Genomic DNA, 18,201 nt, shown 5'->3' with positions numbered 1-18,201 from the left:
TGGAACAGGCTTCACTTTCTGAATTGAGATGCATCAACACTTTAATATTTTGTGTACAGAAACAAATAATAAGACACCAGGAGTAACTCTTATATAGATGTATATAAAAAAAACCAAAGACAACCATTCCTGCTTCAACTTTCTGTTTATTAAGGTGTTATGGAAAAAAAAAAAAAAAAAGAGAATAGCTTCTTGGACACGTTTATCAAACTTGCCAATGCAAAAGTTAGAGTTGCAGGCTCTCGGTTACAAAAGTGAAAAGCACTTTACAGAGAACAGCTGAGACCAACGCTGGTGACGAACCAGCTGGTCTCTTTCCTATTAAAAGTCAGACAAATCACATTTGCCCTGGAATGCGTTTCTAACGGATCGTCAAGACACTAGACTGCTCCACGTCGACAAAAATCAACAAGTGACAAACGCATCGCCGTATAAAAAGTAGCAAATAGATTTATTTTCAGTAATAATACACTGTAAACCTGTGAATAAACATTATTATACAAAACAACAGCTTATTAGCGTTTTACATTTATGTACAGGGTTAAGAGGAATGATTGATCTGTTGAGTCGATTTAAAACCAAACATCTGGACGGTGGGCAGGTCCCGACAGACCTGTAACGTAGGCTGCACTGTGGGAAACGCAGCAAGTTTGTAACAATCCCTCAACATTCACACACAGACCATCACAGAGCCCACAGACATCGGTCTAAAAAAATACAGATTTTAAAATGTTTGGCGGATGCTTAAAGGAAAAATCTTTAAAACCAGACATCAGTAAGAAGGGGCTCGCAACAGCTTTGTGCCGCCTTCGATTCAGTAAACTACCTAAAACACAGCCATGTGTTCAGTTCTGCTAACAGGAAAGACAAACATGGCAAATGTTAGATAAAAAAAATAGAAAAAAACACAAATTTGGTAACCTCAAAATATCACTTTATCCTGATGAAGGCAGTGTTTAAGGCACATTCTGCACAGTTGGGCCCCTGGATTCAGCTAAAGCAACTTTTAAGATCTCATTAGTTCTTAGTTAAACATGAACTGGAGTTTTTCTACTCTAGTGTAGTTTGGTCTTTGCTTCAGCAGAGAGAGTTGATTTCCTTTTAAAAAAAAAAAAAAAGTCTCCCTGAATATGGAAAAAGTCTCGGAGCAAGCCAACAACAGCACTATGACGCCACGCGACTGTGTTTGGGTTCAACCCGAGAGTTGCAGTGTGTTGCTTTCCTTTTTGATTACACGTCCGAAATCGCTGCACTTTGACTTTTGCCAATACTAAAGTTAAGAGTCGGAGGCTCTCGGCGGCGGCAGGCGAAAGGAGCGGTCCTTCAGAACTCTTCGTCCTCCGAGCTGAGGTAGTTCTGCTTCTTCCTCACGTTCCAGTGTAAACACGTGGCCAGGCTCTCGAACCAGTCGTTCACCGGGTCTCGGAAGCAGATGGAGGGAACGGGGAAGCAGGAAGTGGTGATGGTGATACTGGAATAGGGATGAAGGAAGAAAAAACAAACAATATAAAAAGGTTGGTCCAAATGAGATCAGAACAAGGAAATAGGAAAACTTCCAGTAAAAAGAACAAAGAAGTGGAAACTGAGGCGGAATCCCCTATTGAGCAACACTGGGCATTTTATTGCAGCTCTTTACAACAACCAGGAAGGTCATTACATCTGGTTACGTTACATGAAGAGAGGGACTGAGTGTGGCTCAAGCCAATTAAAGAGCCTGACAAGTTTATGTAAAAAAGCCTGAGTGCTGAGGGTTGCCTTGTCCGTCTAACAGTTCTCATTCATTTATACTCAAGCAACCATTTATTACGACGGCGAGCAGCTCGGCGTGCCGACCGACCTGTCTCCGTGGCAGATCTCCTGTCTCTTCCTGCCGTCGAACGACACCCAGGCCGTGTTCCTGGCATCAGGGGAGAGCTTTATCTGAGAGGAGAGGAGGAAGGAGGACATGCTCAGACCGCTTAGAGGAAACACGGGCGCAGCTTTTACGACCAAAACATGCCGTCGAGTGTAAAGGCCAGAAACTAGATGACGAGAAAACGGACGCCCAGCTGATCATAGCCTCACAGTGCAGACACACAAAATCTAAACGGAGTATTTTGGATCTGGCTTCTAGTGCAAATACCTTAGTGCACCTGAAATAATGCTAGAATAACCTACAAATAACATTCCAGCAAATTCGAGGAGCTTGTTCTGAGTCGATAATTAGTATTGATGAAAATGAACTAGTTATAAGTGAAATAATCTGCTGGCGGAACGAGACAGTTTCCCAATATTGTTGGTCAACGTTGTCGTCGTCCCTTTAAATGCTTTCCTTTCAAATCCAATTGTTTTCACTGGGTTTTATTTAGGAGAGTCAAAGTAAAGAGACTGAACATAAAATGTATGTGAAAAAAAAAATGTTCATCACATAAAAATCAAAACGTAGCAGTGATGTGATAAAATATGTAGAATATGTTAATTATTTGTGCAAGGTGTTTTATTCATTATAGTAATAATTCTGCCTCTTTGTATAAACGCTACACTTCTCTGCATCCATTTCTGGCGAAAAGCTAACCGTTTGTTCTCCTTCCCTTTTTATTTTTAAACTTCAACTATCTAAAAATAATAAACAAACAAAAACATTTGAATTTAGTTCATTTTTAACCTCTTACAAAACAACAAATTTTCCCCCAGAAAATTCCCCCACTTCCTCCCGTCTGTTTTTTTTTTTATTTTTTATTTTTATGAAAACGCAGCTCCATTTGCAGCCAGAGGAGGCGCTGTTGAACACGTACCTGGAGCTCCACTCCAGCAGGCACCACGATGGGTCTGAAGGAGAGGGAGTGAGGACAGATGGGGGTGATCATGATGGCCGGGACGTTGGGGTGGATCATGGAGGCTCCGGCGGCCACCGCGTACGCCGTGCTGCCCGTCGGCGTGGAAACGATCAAACCTGAGGCAAAACAGAGACGCGAGGTGTTTCAAGGAAAACGAAGCACACGGTGAACAGGTTTCAGCTGCAATCAAAGGCGCTAAAAATAGTGTCTCTCTTCATACGTAGGGAATTATTTGTCTTTAAAATCAAGTATAACAAGAGTTCAAAATTAACTAAATAAATGTACATTTTGAGATTTTTTCTTCTTTTGGTTTTCTTGTGTTACCTGAATTTTTCTGTCTTACCGTTATCTTTTCAACAAGAACATAATTTCGAGTAATTATATTCCTACCGCTTTCAATGTGCAAAAAACACATAAAGAAAGAAATGACAGTGTCGGCTTAATGACCCGTCCGCTCACCGTCCCCCTGCACCGTGGTGATCAGGTGTCCGTCCAGGAAGAGGTCCACGTTGGACAGGTAGGAGGAGGGTCCTCTGTCCACCACCACCTCGTTAAGAACCTGAAACACACAGACAGTGGGGGGGGGGGAGTCAACTCTGGAAAAATCCTCTCCATGTGCGCGGCTGACTTGAAGTCGCTCTGAGTCAGGATCGCGTTTGCTGCCAGCGAGGACACCGATACTGAGCACAAGCCTGAAATATGCAGCTGGAGTGTCTGTCGGCTGATGTCACACCCTGCTCGCCGCGTTGACCAACAACCACCACAGCGCCCAGCAGGCGGGGGCGGGGCGACACCACGAGCTGCTGTGGCCTAATTACGGTGCAGGAATCACGTCACGTACCTGATACTGCATGGCTTTGCGGCTGGTCTCCAGGTCCTTATTGGTCAGGATGATGCCCTTCTCGTCCACCGTGTCCTTCTTCTCCCAGTTCTCCTTGAGCACTCGCACCTGCAGGCGACTTCGCAGCACGATGGCGGCGTTTCCTGCAGGCAGAGGCACGCATGAGCGCACGACGCAAACCTCCGCAGAGAAAGAATGACCGCTGCGGGACGACGGGCGGGTCGGGGAACACTCACTAACCTTCGATGATCTGCGTGACCTGAGACTGATACGTATCGAACTTGAACGGCGTCAGGAAGCCCAGGGAGCCCAGGTGGAAGGCCATGACAGGGGGGACGCTCTCCTGCAAGGAAATACACATTATGTAACAACGGGAAATAGAGATACTGCGGGGTTTTCTTTGACTGTCTTTTCTGGGTGGATACCTGGAAAAGCGAAGACGCGTACAGCAACGTTCCATCTCCACCGAGACAGATGATGAAGTCCACACGATTGGAGATATCGTCCAGATCTGACCGACACAAACACCATTAAACATGTACAATTTAGGTTCATAATGCTATCGGGAAATCGTTAACTACAAAAAGAAAAGGCCATTTTGCTGAAAGAACACAGAGCAGAAATTAAGTCAAACTGTACTATACATATATACTGTATATATATACAGTACATATATATACTGTATATATATGTATTACTGCATTTCAAGTAATTTTTTTTCTTAAAAAGGAATTTAAGTATTTGTTTATTTGCACATTTTAATGTATTTCTAACAGTACAAAAAAAGTGGCTAAATAAAAAAAATCTGCTAAATGTGCCTTTTTTTTCTTTTTTTTAACCGATTCATCAATAAATCATAATAAAATAAAATAAAATAAAAACATAAACCAACGGTTAACCGGAGCGATCTGAATCGGTACCTTCTCTGAAAGTGCAAAATTTCTTAGTGATGGCGGCGAAAACTTCGTCGCCTGAAATGGCCGGATCATCCAGGACCTTCTTCTCCACGTAAACCATCAGGTCCTTCACCTGCAGCGACGCAGAGACAACAGACGCGTTGACGCAGAAGGAAGCGGCGTGAAAAGGACAGGACGATCGGGAGCGCTGTTACCTCGGTGAGGAAAGTGCAGAGCTCCTTGAACGGCTGAAGCAGGCTGGCATCTCGGATCTTCTTGATGACAAGGACACTTTTCGGAGGCTTGTTCCACGTCAGTCTCTGGCTGGCGGGATCCTGAATGTGCCTGAAGGAGACAAAATAAACTTTAGGAGGAACCAAACACCCAAAGAATACATCACATAGCAGCCAAGAGAGCTGATATAAGAGCTGTTAACCGAAAAAAGCTGCATCATAACCAGGACTGATTAGCATCTATCCAATTAGACACATCAGATTAAAGTCGAGCTTCGTCGTTCTGCAACGCCTCACCTCTTCTCGACCCTAAAAGGTGAGCCAAATGTCCCCAACAAACGCAACAGCAAACCAAGAAAGCTTCTCTGAAGAAGGGAGAAGTGCGTTCAGATGAGAAACGGGGTCACAGAAGTTCATTCTCGGAAAAACGATTACATAAATATGACCAAACCGACTTCATGGCGCCTAAAAATACTCCGAATCAAAAGCGAAATATGGAAAGTGCCAAAGGGAATCCCAGAGTCTGCTTCTGTTGGTTAGCTTCATTAGCTACAGATGGCAGACAGAACAGCACACCGCCTTTATTTCTAACAGAATGGCTCGTCTGTATTCTCCTTATGCAACGGTGGCATCTTTACATCAACCAAACTCTTGAGTGTCTAGAAAAATGGGATGGATGAAGGCCATCAGGAGGTTTTTAAATAGTTTGCCCCTCGCCCACTTGTTGCTGTGAACTACAACATGTCCCCTCTCCAGTCTCCTACGTCCAGTACAGTCTCCTATGAAGACCTTTCAATCAAATCGGTTTAGAAAATATTTTTTTTAGTGGCACATCTAATTTTTAAAAGTTTAAATGTAGAAAAATTGAAAACCCCAGTTGTTCTGCTTCAGCGCGGCTCTTTAGACATGAAACACTTAGAACATTCTGAACATTTTGAAAACTTTAAGCTGGTATTTAAGCTCCATCTTTGGGTGCCTCAATGGATTTGAACAAAAAACAAAAAAAAAAACCCAATTATTGTAAATAATGAAAGCTGCAACAATCAATATGCTGCACTGATTAACGAGGAGTAGAAATAATTACTGCTTTTCGCTTTAAGAGAAAATTGATTACATAACGGTAGATATTTGTTAGATGGGGTTGTTTTTTGTGTAAATACCTACTGATAAGTGAACCACAACAGTAGATACACAAACTGGAAATACAAGCAGGTTGACACCAATATCATTTAGGCATCAACACACATTATCACCATCATCATGCATTCAATCTTCAGAAACAGGAAGAGGAGTATGGATGAAATGGAGATCTCTGACTTCAACTGGACATATCGCCACAATGTGATCACATTTCAAGTTCCTCTTTTTTTTTTATTTTTAAACCAAAACCTCCCCCCACGCTGCAACACAACCAAACACAAAACCTCGCAACCTTCAAAAAGGCAGAGCTGGGATGTTTTAAACAGAAACTAACCCAGATCTAGAGAAGTCTCCCCGCCTCTCTCTTCCCCAGAAAACACTGACCAGAACAGCTTCCCTGTGAACCGGAGGAGACAAAGCGATCCGGCGGTGACCCTCTGATCTATTCAGGACCAGTTCCTCGTCGGATCACCTCAAAGTGTCCACACCCCGACCTTTCATTCAGCCGGTTTGTGCCCAACCCACATCCCGCCTTTGATAACACACACTGTTAGCAGCGACTACTTGCGTTCGTCGCTCCACTTGTAGGAATCTGTTGTTCTCAGCCAAGAACTGATGATTTACAGCCAGGTTTGGTTATAATTGACCCCTCTTCACAGATTCCTTTATGGGTGGAAAAAAAAACAAACAGTGAATTTCTCACCATTTCCAGACTTTGTTCTCGCTGTGGCTCCCCTGTGTCTCCTCTGTTACAGACTGGTTAAACTTCATGGCTCTAAAAAAAAAAAAAGTAAAACCACCGCAGCTGCAGGTGGACTCAGCAGGTTCTTTCCCGATGGTTGCGTCTCTCAGAACAGCGCATCCCGCCTCTAACAACTACACATTTTGAAGCTCCCACAAAACAAAACTCCCGTGTTGTAAGTTGAGAAGCGGCGCTCAGGCCTCCCGGGATCAGCTGAGAAACTCTAAGAGCTGCAGCCACTGAGACTGTAATTGTCCCTGACAGGCCTTGGCACTAAAACCTTCTCTGCAGCTCTGCTCCCGAGGTTAAGCTCTCGCTCCTCTTAAGGCCTCTCCGCATGCTGGGCTCCGCCCAGGCAGCCGAGCTGGCCCCGCCCACTCCACTCCCCATCTCCTCGTTGGACAGGTGTGACTCACTGAGCAACACAACCTCAGCTGCCATCAACGGCGGCACATTTACTTCAACGCCAAAGTGTTTCCACCTGCATGACCTCATTCTGCGCCTTGACCAGCAACAGGAAACAACGTAACTGGTCTGAGGCAACAGCGCCACTGGGTTTTATTGGAAATCAACAGGATGATTCCTCGTGTGCTGTTACTGTAAGGAAGTAAAAATATGTTTTAATAATAAAATTAAGCCTGACCTGCAGGGCAAACTCCGCTTCATGCACGGCATTTGCAGCCATGTTTTCTTAGAACAGTGACGTTCTTTGCAGTGATGTTCAAAGAACAGCTATAATTGTAGGCCTGTCGCAATAAGAAATCAATCGCATGATGAAAGAAATTGAGCTCGATAACTTCCATTCTGATGATTCATATTTTTCAAAGGGCAATTTTATTAACACTTAACTTGCCGTGTTTGGTTGTGTTTTATTTGGGATGCTTAAAACTTCTTCCAATCCCAGTGTGGAGTGCTCTATATGAAATTAAAGTCTGCTGTTGAGGGAACAAATTTGCATTATTATCCCGTTATCAACATGTTACCTTAAAATGGCCTCAAAACAACAACACTATCGTTTATCGCAATCTTCGCAACTTCTGGGTCAATTTATTGACGAGGAAAACTTGCTATTGCGACAGGCCTAATGGTGCATTTAAGGGTATCGGAGTAAAATAGGTTAAATCACAAAGCTCGTCACTAAAGTACAGAGTTTTATCTCTAAGTTTTTCATGTGAGTTAACGCGTGAAATATTTATAAGTCGCTGTACCTCATGCCTGTGTTGACAGTGCATGGAAGTATTTCAGCAGGGTGCCTGAGGGCTGAGAAAGGGCCTGGATCATCTGGTGTCCTGAATCCTGAAGGAGTGTGACTAAGAAGGGAGGAGACTGAAGGGTACAACCTTAACTACGAATAATGGAATGTCACCTTTTCACTTTCACATAACCAGCCGTTCTGGAAACGCACGTCTGCCGTCGCTGCGCGGCCGTAGGTACACACGACTCAGCAACGCACGCCTTGGCCGGTGTTCGTACGCAGTCTAAACAGAGAGATAATACGGGGCGTACTGAAAGGTTTTTAAACAAGCCGTCGGCGAATTGTTGCGTCTCTTATTTCAAGGCCGTGTGCTACAGGCTTCAGTTCTCATGGATGAAAACTGAAGCGTAATAGTTTCACGATAGCAAGTTGCAGTTTGTTTGTGTCTTTTTCTTGATCCCGCTGGTAGGAATCAGCATGACATCATGCAGTAATTAGCAAACTTGTTGCCATGGCCACAAAGCGTCTGCTGAAATCCATCTCTTCTTTTAGCCAGCTAAACCTTATGATGTTTTAGTTGATGAAATCTATTTTGTCGTAGAGCCTCTTCCATATTTAGTCATTTTATTTCACGTAGAGATGGTACGCACTATAGAATGGAAATGAATTCAGGTTATATTACTTTTATCATTTTAAATAACAAGGGGGCTATTTGATTGGATTGCGATCCTCCTCATCAGTTTTATGTCGCCATTTTTTGAAAATGAAAACCTTTCTCCTTTTGTCACAGATCTAACTTTACCGCATGAATCGTCCTTGCTAATGACAAAAACTTGGACAAAGACTTTTATCAGCTAAATACTGGATTCAATTACAGCCTTTTGTTGTGATTTGACGCTCTGTAAATAGATGAAATGAAGCGGAAGTGACCCCTCTTACATCAGACCATCTGCTCCAACGTTTCTTCAGAACAGAACTTCTCATCTGACAAAAGTATTTGCAGCGAGTTAAAAACGACATCTATGCCAAGATTTTTTTGGCAAACTACAATGAGAAAGTATGTTAGAAATGTCAGAATGTCTTAAATTTGTTCCCTGTAAATTCTAAGAAATGACATAAAAAGAAAACGAGGTGGAAAGGTGTGGAGGTGATCAACACAATAAATGAACTGGCCTCGGTTTAAATTCCTCAATTAAAAATGGTTCAGGTTAGAGATAAAAGAAATAATTAGCATTGGGTTTGTTTGTTTTTTTTTAAATAAAAGTGGATTTTGGTGTGATTTGTACAAGAATCAGAGAAATGTCGACCCAAATTAACATAAAAAAAAGAAAACACCTCAGCCTCACCTGACATGACGAAGTCTTCAGCATAAACACTTTACCTTTGTCTTCCATGCCTAATCATCCTTTCCTATGACAATTCCCCCGACTGGTCTTTCCCAAAACTGTTTCCACCCAGCCATTGTTAGAGACAAAGATAGCCTGGTTCTGCTTCTTTTAACCCGTCGAGCAGCTTTAAGGATGCTAATCCTACAGACACAGCGAGTGGGAAACAGGCAGCAAACAGAAGCTTACGTGATGGAGGGAGTCAGTAGGTCATCATTTAGTCCAGGCTTTGACTAATCAAAAGAAAAACAAAGGCTGGGATTCTTTCATAACAATAAGGGGACTTAAAACAATATCCTAACAACAATTAACGATCTGTGTGACTCAGTTTGGGACGATAATGAGACGAGGTGGCACAAAAGCAACCGAGTATTTCAAAATTGTATTGGTGTTTGCATTACATAATAAAAACAGGAGATGTTTACAGGGTTTGGTCCATGTCATTGTGTGTGCAAATGACAGCATGGCACAAAGAAAAAGTGTTTTAAGTAGGAATGTACCTACAAATGACCTGATTGCTATATTTTTAGCTTTGTTAAAGCTGGCCTAGCCTGGTTACTGCCTTCCTATGCAGTTCTAATCGATTCTAATCTCTCTCCACTTCTCCTTCTGTGATTTCTCCCATTTACATAGATTCCTCTGGCAGAATGTAAACCGGGGCAATCAGTGAAGAGAAGGAGAAGTTGTGGACGATGGCCTCGATTTTCTGCGCTGTTTTAGAATTGTAGTCTGCCTGTAGTTTTGGCAATGGAGGAAGTGAACGTAGCAATCCAGTTGGCCACACTTCCAATTATTGAATTGACATTAATAGCTGCCTCGTCGAAGCGCTTCTCTCTTAGCAGTGGAGTATGGTTTCTTACAGCGCAGGCAATTTCCAGTAAGATCTTTAGCATCAAACTGACACATTACATACATCACAAGTAAATATTAGGTAAAATATACAAGTTCAATAAAGTCCACACCTCTGGGAAGTAATCATTTTTCAACAGCCAAGGGTCAAGACTCTAAGGAGCTGGTTTTTAACCAGACTAAAGCTGACAAGTGATTGGTTAAAAAAAAACACAATAATTGCAGCAAGATGGCTCTAAACAAAGTCTTCAATGAAGTCAACCTTGACAATCAACAGAGTTTTTTTACCTTCTCTCTCTGCTTGCTTTGTTACAGAGATAAATTCCAGCAGTGCCACAACATCTTAAAACAATTTGATAACTAAAATGATCACATCTAGGCATCAACAGGTAAAGTCATGAGGATTTATCTCTTGGTTATGGTTATGTAACTACCTCCTCAGGGGGCTTGCATGTCTGATCATAAAGTGGTTAGTAATTCTCATCAGCGTGCAAATGGTCATACAGACTCAAAGTTAGCCATTTTCAGTATCATTAAGGTGTCAAGATACAAAGTCAGATTAAACACCTGCAGGATTAAATGAGAAACTATAATTTCTGGATGTCTCAGGACATGTCTGCAGTAAATTCCGGCTGTGAGAGAGCAAGAGAAAGCAAGACTTAAAAAGATGCCAAGAAAGTGAAACATTTTATGTTAAAGTTGCTCTGTTTTACTCTCTGATCAACTCTGTCATGGCAGGTGTTGGAGTCAGATAAGCATTTGGAAACTACAGGCTGTACGTACTCTGAAGAGAGCCAACCAGCTTACTGTAGATAAAAAAATGCAAAGATATAAATATCAACTCATCATTTTGTAGTTGTTTTAGCATGCAGTTTTATATCTCATAGGAGGAGGGTTAGAAAACAATATTTTGAATTCTAATTTCATATTTTCACAGTTCTTAAAGAGAAATCAGAATCGACCACAATCAGCAATGCCAGCAACGTCTGATCCATCCACCTCTAGTCATGTTGCTCCAAAAGCAAAAACAATCACTTCTCAGCTGCTAAAATACACCCTGGAAATCACCAAACATCAGTTCGTTATGTTTGGTCACTCCCGCAGCTGCACTATCAAACCCTTTGATCTGTTTTTGCAGATTGTTCGAGAAACTGCTAGCAGAGCCAAAAACAACAACCTCAATGCATCGCATAGTTGAGATTCCTTTTTCCATTAGCTTTCATAAGGAGTTCACTTCAGTTATGCAACAGTGACACTTCTCTGTGTTCAGACTCACCACAACATCAGATGACCAATGAGTAATGAGACCTTCTAGGGAATAACTGACCATTAAAATACTAATGTAGAGGGAGAGCTCCTGCTACCGCAGATCAAAAGCTGCACACACACTTTGAATCACATTGGGATTCATCATCTCTGAAAGATAATCAGTTTTTTGCTTTCCCAATCAAAACAAAGTAGTAATGTTTTTGGTTTTTTTTTACTTCAGTGCATGTTGTGCATCATGCAAGTTAACCTGTGGCCCACAGAGATACGCCATTCAAGATATACCTGTTGAACTTACATCACTTACATTTCAGTCAGTCACCTGATCTATGGGTTGATCTGACAACTGCAGACATTGCTGGGTGTGACTCCAGGGAAGTTTAATACCAAAGAGCCTTCAGGATAAACCACATTAGCTCCAGCAAAATCACGCTAAGTCCACAGAGCAGCAAGGCTGTGATTGTGTATTTAAAGAACAAATGATTCTTTGTCTAACTACCAAAGGAGCATTTTTTTGTTCCTGTTGTAGTTCAGGTTTTCACTTGGTGCTTGATTCTTTGCATGAAGGACTAAATTTACAAATAACCATTTAAGGTTTTTCATCTTTTTGGTTCACACTTCCTTCACAAGTTACACAAGAGGACATGGAGACACTTGAGTGAAAGAGTTGTGAGGTTAGGAGCTTCTAGAAAACAAATTTGAGCAGAAATAGTCCAGGACGAAAACATTTGATCTACACTAGATGTTCAGTAAAGACTTAGATTTCCCCCCTTTCGGAAACAAATAATAAAGTGTGAAATGTGTTTTTGCAGACTAAGGAAAAAAATTGTTTCTTTATTGGATGTTGCGTGCAGATAGCTGCCTTGTGGTTCATTTGCACATAGCGTTCTAGATGTTTCTGCAAAATAAAAATTACTACTCTGACAATTAAAAACTTAAATATACGAATCCTTCCACTGTGTGAAAAACAATATGCTTTTTTGCAGATCGAAGCCTAAAGCAATTTTAATGTGAAAACTGTGTGTGTGCATGCACCAACCAAAAAGTGTTGCAGCCAGTGGGACTTTAGGGTTGTGCTAGGAGTCTGCAGCTACATGCTAATGGTAACTCTACTACTACTGTACATCACTTCACTGCCATGTCTTTCAGGAAGGAACCCAGGAAAAATCTGCCTTCAGAATAAGAGCCGCATCTTCTTAGGTGTTCAAAAGTGTCGTTTGCACTCCCACCAAATTATTCATGTTAGACCGGTGGAGGTTTCATGCCACCAGAAGCTGGCTGTATCACAGTGGCTATTCCATATTAAGCTAGTTACTAACAAAGAGATAGAAAAAAAAGAAAAGTTTTTTGTCCAACTTACATCACAGCATGTGGATTCTGGAGCATGCATGCCTTCGGGCCAAATGTGGTGACAGGACTTGGTCCATGAAGCCACTGAGTCCTCCTGGAAGAGAGAGGAACAAACATCCAGCTCTATAAAGTTGATTTTGTTTCCAGAAAGAGTAATTTGATAACAACAGCATAACCTGACCTCTGGAGTAAAGACGTCTCCCATTTTTCTACACCAGTCTTCTGGTTCACATTTCAAATCAATTATTTCGTTTTGCAATTTCTTGACATTCCTTGAGTTGAACATATTTACAAGCGTGACTATTTTTGTCCATCATCAAGTGACGCATAGAGATTCCTGCACTTAGTCTGCAGCAATAAACCCTTACGCCGAATCTGCGGTGAGCAACAGTTAATTTGGCGCCTTTGCCGAGTCATACGTGGAGTAAGGAGTCATGTAGTGCTTAAAAACAAACGCATTCACCTCTTGTAGCTGTAGCCCAGAAAATAGAAGTCAATGTTTAATGATCACCATCACACTTTCTCCAAACAACAACCAAAAAAGTTGTGGTTTGTAGCAAAGCAAGTTTCTTAAAATGGAGAAATAAATCTTACAACACGTTGTGTCACTTCACATCACTTTACTGAGTCAACCAACTCTCCTACTCTGATTCACTGAGCTTAAATTTAGCTGTTTCAGGCTAATTTTATTTGTATTTGAGATCACTGAAATAATCCAACATCGAAAAAAATAAACTTTAAATGAGTTGCTGTAGCAAAATTTTAATTTAAATGAATTTAAAAGAGCGTTGTCGCCGTTAAAGTCTCCAACAACACAAGAAAAAAGTAACTAGATTTGTCAGTTGTTGTTTTTTTCTATAAAAAGTCGCTAGAGATGTCTGAAAAGTTAAGCTTTAAATGACCTTTTAGAGTGAAATTTCCTCTCCTGAGTTGGATGCACTTATTTTAAATGCATCATTCATCCAGAAATAAGGATGCCACAGGATGACGAACACAGGTTTTTTTTTTTTAAATTTTTTAAAAATAAACACTTTTAAAAGAAAGGCGGCTCTGACGCAAGTTGATTTTTGTAACTCCTGCAACCACTTGAGAAAAAAAGGGGCTAAATGTAAATTATTGCATCACATTCAGCATATAAATAAAGGAAAAGGGGATTTCTGACACTCAAAAGCAGTAGAAAAAAAAACATGTTTCACAACATACTTGTGTGGGTAGAAAAAAGAAGACAATAATGTTGCCTTTGTGGGAGTTCGTTTCAACATCTTGGGAGATGTTCACTCTTTTTTTTTTTTTACAGATTTTCTCATCTCGCAAACGGATACCAACTACTGACCACATCGACAAGGAACAAACACGTCCAGCCTCTTCAGGTTTTCCCTTCATCAGGCTGTTTCAAAGAAGGCTGCAGGATCTGTCCACACAGGCTGATTTCTCAAGTGACGAGAGTTTGTGCAACAGATAACGTGACAAGGTTGTTGAGGACACGTTTCTAATGCAAGCCGCTAAAAGCAGAAGTCGTTCAGAAGCGTCACCAACCGGGGGATGGTCGCTGCAGCATCGCAACACAGAGAAACCAATTATCTGATTTTCAATTATTTGAAATCAAATGGACTCAGAGGAGATCTGGCTGTGTTACAAGCTCTCCCTCTGCTGGTGATTTTGTGTCATGTAATCTTGTTTTTATTTTTATCCACCCCACCCCCCTCCACCCCCACTTCCTCACATGAACCTGGACAAATCTGATTATAGGGGTAGATAGGGAGGGGAACAGGAAGCCTGGCTCAATTTTCACTGCAGGCCTCCTCTTCCTGCTGCTCCATGGGGATTTTTGGAAGCCCTCCTGGGTTATTTTATTTATTTTTTCTGGTATTCTGCTGGTTTATTTATTCTGCTGGTAACATGGTTACACAGTAACATGTAACCATGTTACTATGGTTACAGGGAGGATACCAGACTCTACAGACCATTTTTGTTGCGACTTGTCTCGTCTCCTTTTGTTGATTTTGGCCAGCTAACCAGTTTTGGTTGTTTGGCATTTTTATTTTTGTATATATTGTACAAATCATACACAACTTTGGTTGAGAAAAAGAAAAAACATAATTGCAGGAATTCTATCGAGAAACATAACTGTGACCAAACCTCAAAATCCTGAAAACATTCACAAGCTGACAAAAACACGTCTGGGTGATGAAGCGAAAACAGGGGTTGGAGGTGAGTACATTCAGCTCTGTTTGCAGTTAATGGAAATTAAATGCAAAATTTCCAGGCAGATAGTGCTATTTAAAAGCACGCATTTAAATATGAAACATGACGTAAAAGAAATTTGACACTGAAGTTGGTCTTTGTCTCTTTAAGAAGCTCCTGCTCGGCTGGAAACTGCAGTTTCAAGGAGGAGCTCTGTGGAAATAGGCGGAGCTTTAAGACACCTCTTGAATGGCTGCCATTCAAGGATTTCTCAAAGATGTGTTTAAAAAAATCAAAACAACAATCCAGGTATGTTTTTGATGAGGGAATAACATTATGATATGACGTAAAGCTCAAAAAAGTGGATTTCACATAATATCGCCCCTTTAAAGGCAATGACATCACAAGAGATGAGAATCGATCTGATCAGCTGGCATTAGCAGACGGGCAAATCTTGACATAAGCAGACAGTTGCAGGAGTTGTGACGGATGATGCTGTAGAAGCTGAAGCAAATCAGTTTGCAGTTTTTTCCATCAGACGGATTTTCATGAACTTGTGGAACAAGTACATCCTGTTTTCTGCCTGCGTAACTTTAAATATATGCAGCTACAGTGGGACTATATGGTGAAACAACTTGTACTAGACCTGTATAGGTCTGCTGACCTTAACAGGTTGGTAGCTTTACTTATTTTTCTGTGAGGTACATTCAGTGATATTTAGCAGAAAAGCAACCCTGGAGTCTAGATTTTTGGCTGTTTTTCCAAACTATTTCCCATTGGAAAGCTTCTGGCTTTGACTAATGTGTAATTTACGTAAAAAAGAGCTTACAATAAAGACAAAGTGTATAAAAAGGGGTCCATCGTGTTGTGATGTGCAGTGGGTACCTGGTTCCTACTGACCTGTGTTCTGAGTAAGTGGCTGAGGAGGTGCTCAGACTGCGGGCCTTCATGCGTTGAGCGGAGCGGCGACCTGTGATTGGTGCTCCCTCACAGGTGGAGCAGCAGAAGGTGGGGGCCTCCAGTCGCACCTCTGATCCACCGTCCATCTCTGATTGCCAGGCTGTAAGTGAACTGACAAGTCAACACTGTTGAGCCATTGTGCACGAATAGTTACAAAACAATAATGTCCTGTGTAACCTGGCTGGTGTGCATGGGAGGAACCCATGCAGCTTTGTTTCAGAACTCCTCAGTGGGGAAAGATAAAAACTTGCACAACTTTAAGTGAGGAAACATAAATAATGCAAGCAGACTCCTCTATACAGCGTGGCTGTTAAAACTCTTGCCGTTTTAAAATTATCTTTTCACAAAAACCTCCAAGAGGACACAGAGCAGCTTCAAGTGAAAAGTTCAACCTGCTCAACAACTAGTTTATATCATTTTCGGTGTCGCTCCATGATGCTGTAAGTTAGCAGGCCAAATTTTCACAATTATGTAAGCTTTAGCATAAGCTAAAAGCTTGTTATTACTACTATTGGCAGTCCGGCAAGCTTTTTTCTTTTTTTTTCTTTTTTTTAAAGAAAAGTACGACTTAAAGAAAGTCAAAAAATGCAACATTTGGAGCAGAGAGAGATTAATGGCTACGTGTGAAGGAAGGAATCATGAAGCAGCTAAACTAGTGAGTTAGCGAGTTAAGCTCCCGGTTAGTCGTGGAAAATACCGCGTCACGCTGTTTCTGACGTCCAACTTTACCTTTTCAGCAGAAAACCTCACAGCAGGACAGCTCGGCTGAAGCTCAGAAAACTGCCGGAGGATTACAGGGTAAGACTACAGCGTTTCACCATCTTCCTTCACTGGACAGCTGTCAACAGTCAGCTCACCGCTTCCTGGTCCCCACCGACCAATCAGTCGCTCTCAAACTGGTGACGTCAAATAGCAAGTTCCTCACCTTGTCCAGATAAAGGCGTAAAACGACATTTGCACGAAAAGAAGAAATAATGCTATTTAAAAAATAAAAAAAAGAATAAAAAAAAGTCGCAACCAGTATTAATGCAATGTATCGTCACTATTAATAAAATTGTAAAAATAAATTTAAAAAAAGGCACAAGAAAAATAATTATAATCACAGGTGGGGGAAAAACAGTTAAAAGAGCGGACAAACGATCTGTGTCAGCATATGTTCAACTTAGAGGTGGATAATACCTGATTACATTTACTCAGTTATATTTATTTGAGTGAAAGTTCGGGGAAAATGTACTTTTAGTAGTTTTACTGCACCATATTTTTTCTTTTGCTTGAGTAATTATGGAGTATTGCTTTTTACCCAAATAAAATCCCTGGCTGTTCCCTCCACTGTGAGTAACTTCATTTAATGAAGCACAAACAGGTTTTAAGCAAACATCCAGTCTCACACTTACAGTTCACGTTAACGTGACACAAGCTTTGTTCTTGGAGGTCACATGAACATAAACATAAAAGTACTTTATCCTATTCTAACATTACCTACTGTAAGTATTTCATAGGCTTTATTTAAAAATGTTTTGTGCATGTGAAGTGCTTCTTCAGCTTGAATTTGTTATCTTCTAATCCAATATTTATTTGTGTTAATCTTTTCATTTATTAGTGGGGGTTTTTTATTCCTGAATATGCACACAGCTTTAAAATTAAATCATTTTACATATTAAATCAGACGTTATGATGTTACTCAAGTAGCTTTTTTTATGAAATGCATTATTTCTATCATTGCTTTCTCTGACAACTACTTTTTGCTTTTACTGCAGTAAAAATAGATTGAAACACCGCTGCCCTAATTTGAGTGCATTTCTTTTCTTTTGCTACTCTAACCACTTCTGGTTAAATTGATAAAGTTTAATAAACAAATGATGCCAAACAGGTCTTCACAAAAATAAAAATATATAAATGTATAAAATAAACAGAGGTAAAACAATTAAATTTGACAAAAAGAGAAAGTTAGGTTAAATTTATCTGGCCACGCTTAGGTTCAATCTCAGCCTTAATCCAAATTAGATGACATTAATTCTTAGCCCTAAAATTCCACACACAATATTCCATAACCGTGGAATTTTATTCAAATTTGTTAAAAAAAAAAAAAGAATCAAAAGAATATATTTAAATATTCAGTCTTTGCCATGACTCTCAAGGAGCTAGGTACCTCCTGATTGAGGTAAATTAACGTAATTGAATAGAACTTGAAAAAGCACCTACACACACACACACACACCCACACACACAACCCAAATAATGCCGCAAAGGGGAATTGTCTGCAGATGTTTAGAGACTAGATTGTGACAAAGTGCAAATCTGGGAAAGGATGCATCAACTTTTGGCGGCACTGAACATCCTGAGA

At 40.9% G+C, this 18,201-nt stretch overlaps 1 protein-coding gene across 3 annotated transcripts; it reads right to left on the bottom strand.

Moving 5' to 3' along the window:
• Positions 1 to 149: 149 nt before the first annotated feature.
• On the bottom strand, positions 150 to 16,724 carry nadk (NAD kinase). Of its 3 annotated transcripts, none has more exons than XM_023339546.1 (12): positions 16,587 to 16,724; positions 15,798 to 15,968; positions 12,724 to 12,807; positions 4,769 to 4,898; positions 4,578 to 4,686; positions 4,083 to 4,168; positions 3,898 to 4,000; positions 3,658 to 3,800; positions 3,276 to 3,375; positions 2,775 to 2,932; positions 1,838 to 1,920; positions 150 to 1,471 (listed from the first exon to the last, which is right to left on the bottom strand). In XM_023339546.1, exons 2-12 carry the CDS (start codon positions 15,941 to 15,943, stop codon positions 1,324 to 1,326), a joined length of 1,290 nt encoding a protein of 429 aa, XP_023195314.1. In that variant the 5' UTR covers positions 15,944 to 15,968; positions 16,587 to 16,724; the 3' UTR covers positions 150 to 1,323. The 3 variants fall into 3 exon arrangements, with proteins under 3 accessions (XP_023195314.1, XP_005800196.2, XP_023195322.1); XM_005800139.3 differs by having other exon boundaries at positions 15,798 to 15,957; XM_023339554.1 differs by lacking the exons at positions 12,724 to 12,807; positions 15,798 to 15,968; positions 16,587 to 16,724 and adding an exon at positions 6,630 to 7,349.
• Positions 16,725 to 18,201: the final 1,477 nt, after the last annotated feature.

Source organism: Xiphophorus maculatus, chromosome 1, assembly GCF_002775205.1.
Source record: "Xiphophorus maculatus strain JP 163 A chromosome 1, X_maculatus-5.0-male, whole genome shotgun sequence".
Lineage (NCBI taxonomy): Eukaryota > Metazoa > Chordata > Actinopteri > Cyprinodontiformes > Poeciliidae > Xiphophorus > Xiphophorus maculatus.
Note: the sequence above shows the minus strand (reverse complement) of the source record. Positions and strands in the feature narration are given on the sequence as shown.

Excerpts from the sequence above, each read along its gene's own strand:
- nadk (XM_023339546.1), bottom strand. The coding sequence starts at position 15,943 with ATGGACGGTGGATCAGAGGTGCGACTGGAGGCCCCCACCTTCTGCTGC. Across the intron at positions 12,808-15,797 it reads GCCACTTACTCAGAACACAG|GAGGACTCAGTGGCTTCATG; the intron begins GTCAGTAGGAAC and ends TCTCTCTTCCAG. Across the intron at positions 3,801-3,897 it reads GGTCACGCAGATCATCGAAG|GAAACGCCGCCATCGTGCTG; the intron begins GTTAGTGAGTGT and ends CTCTGCCTGCAG.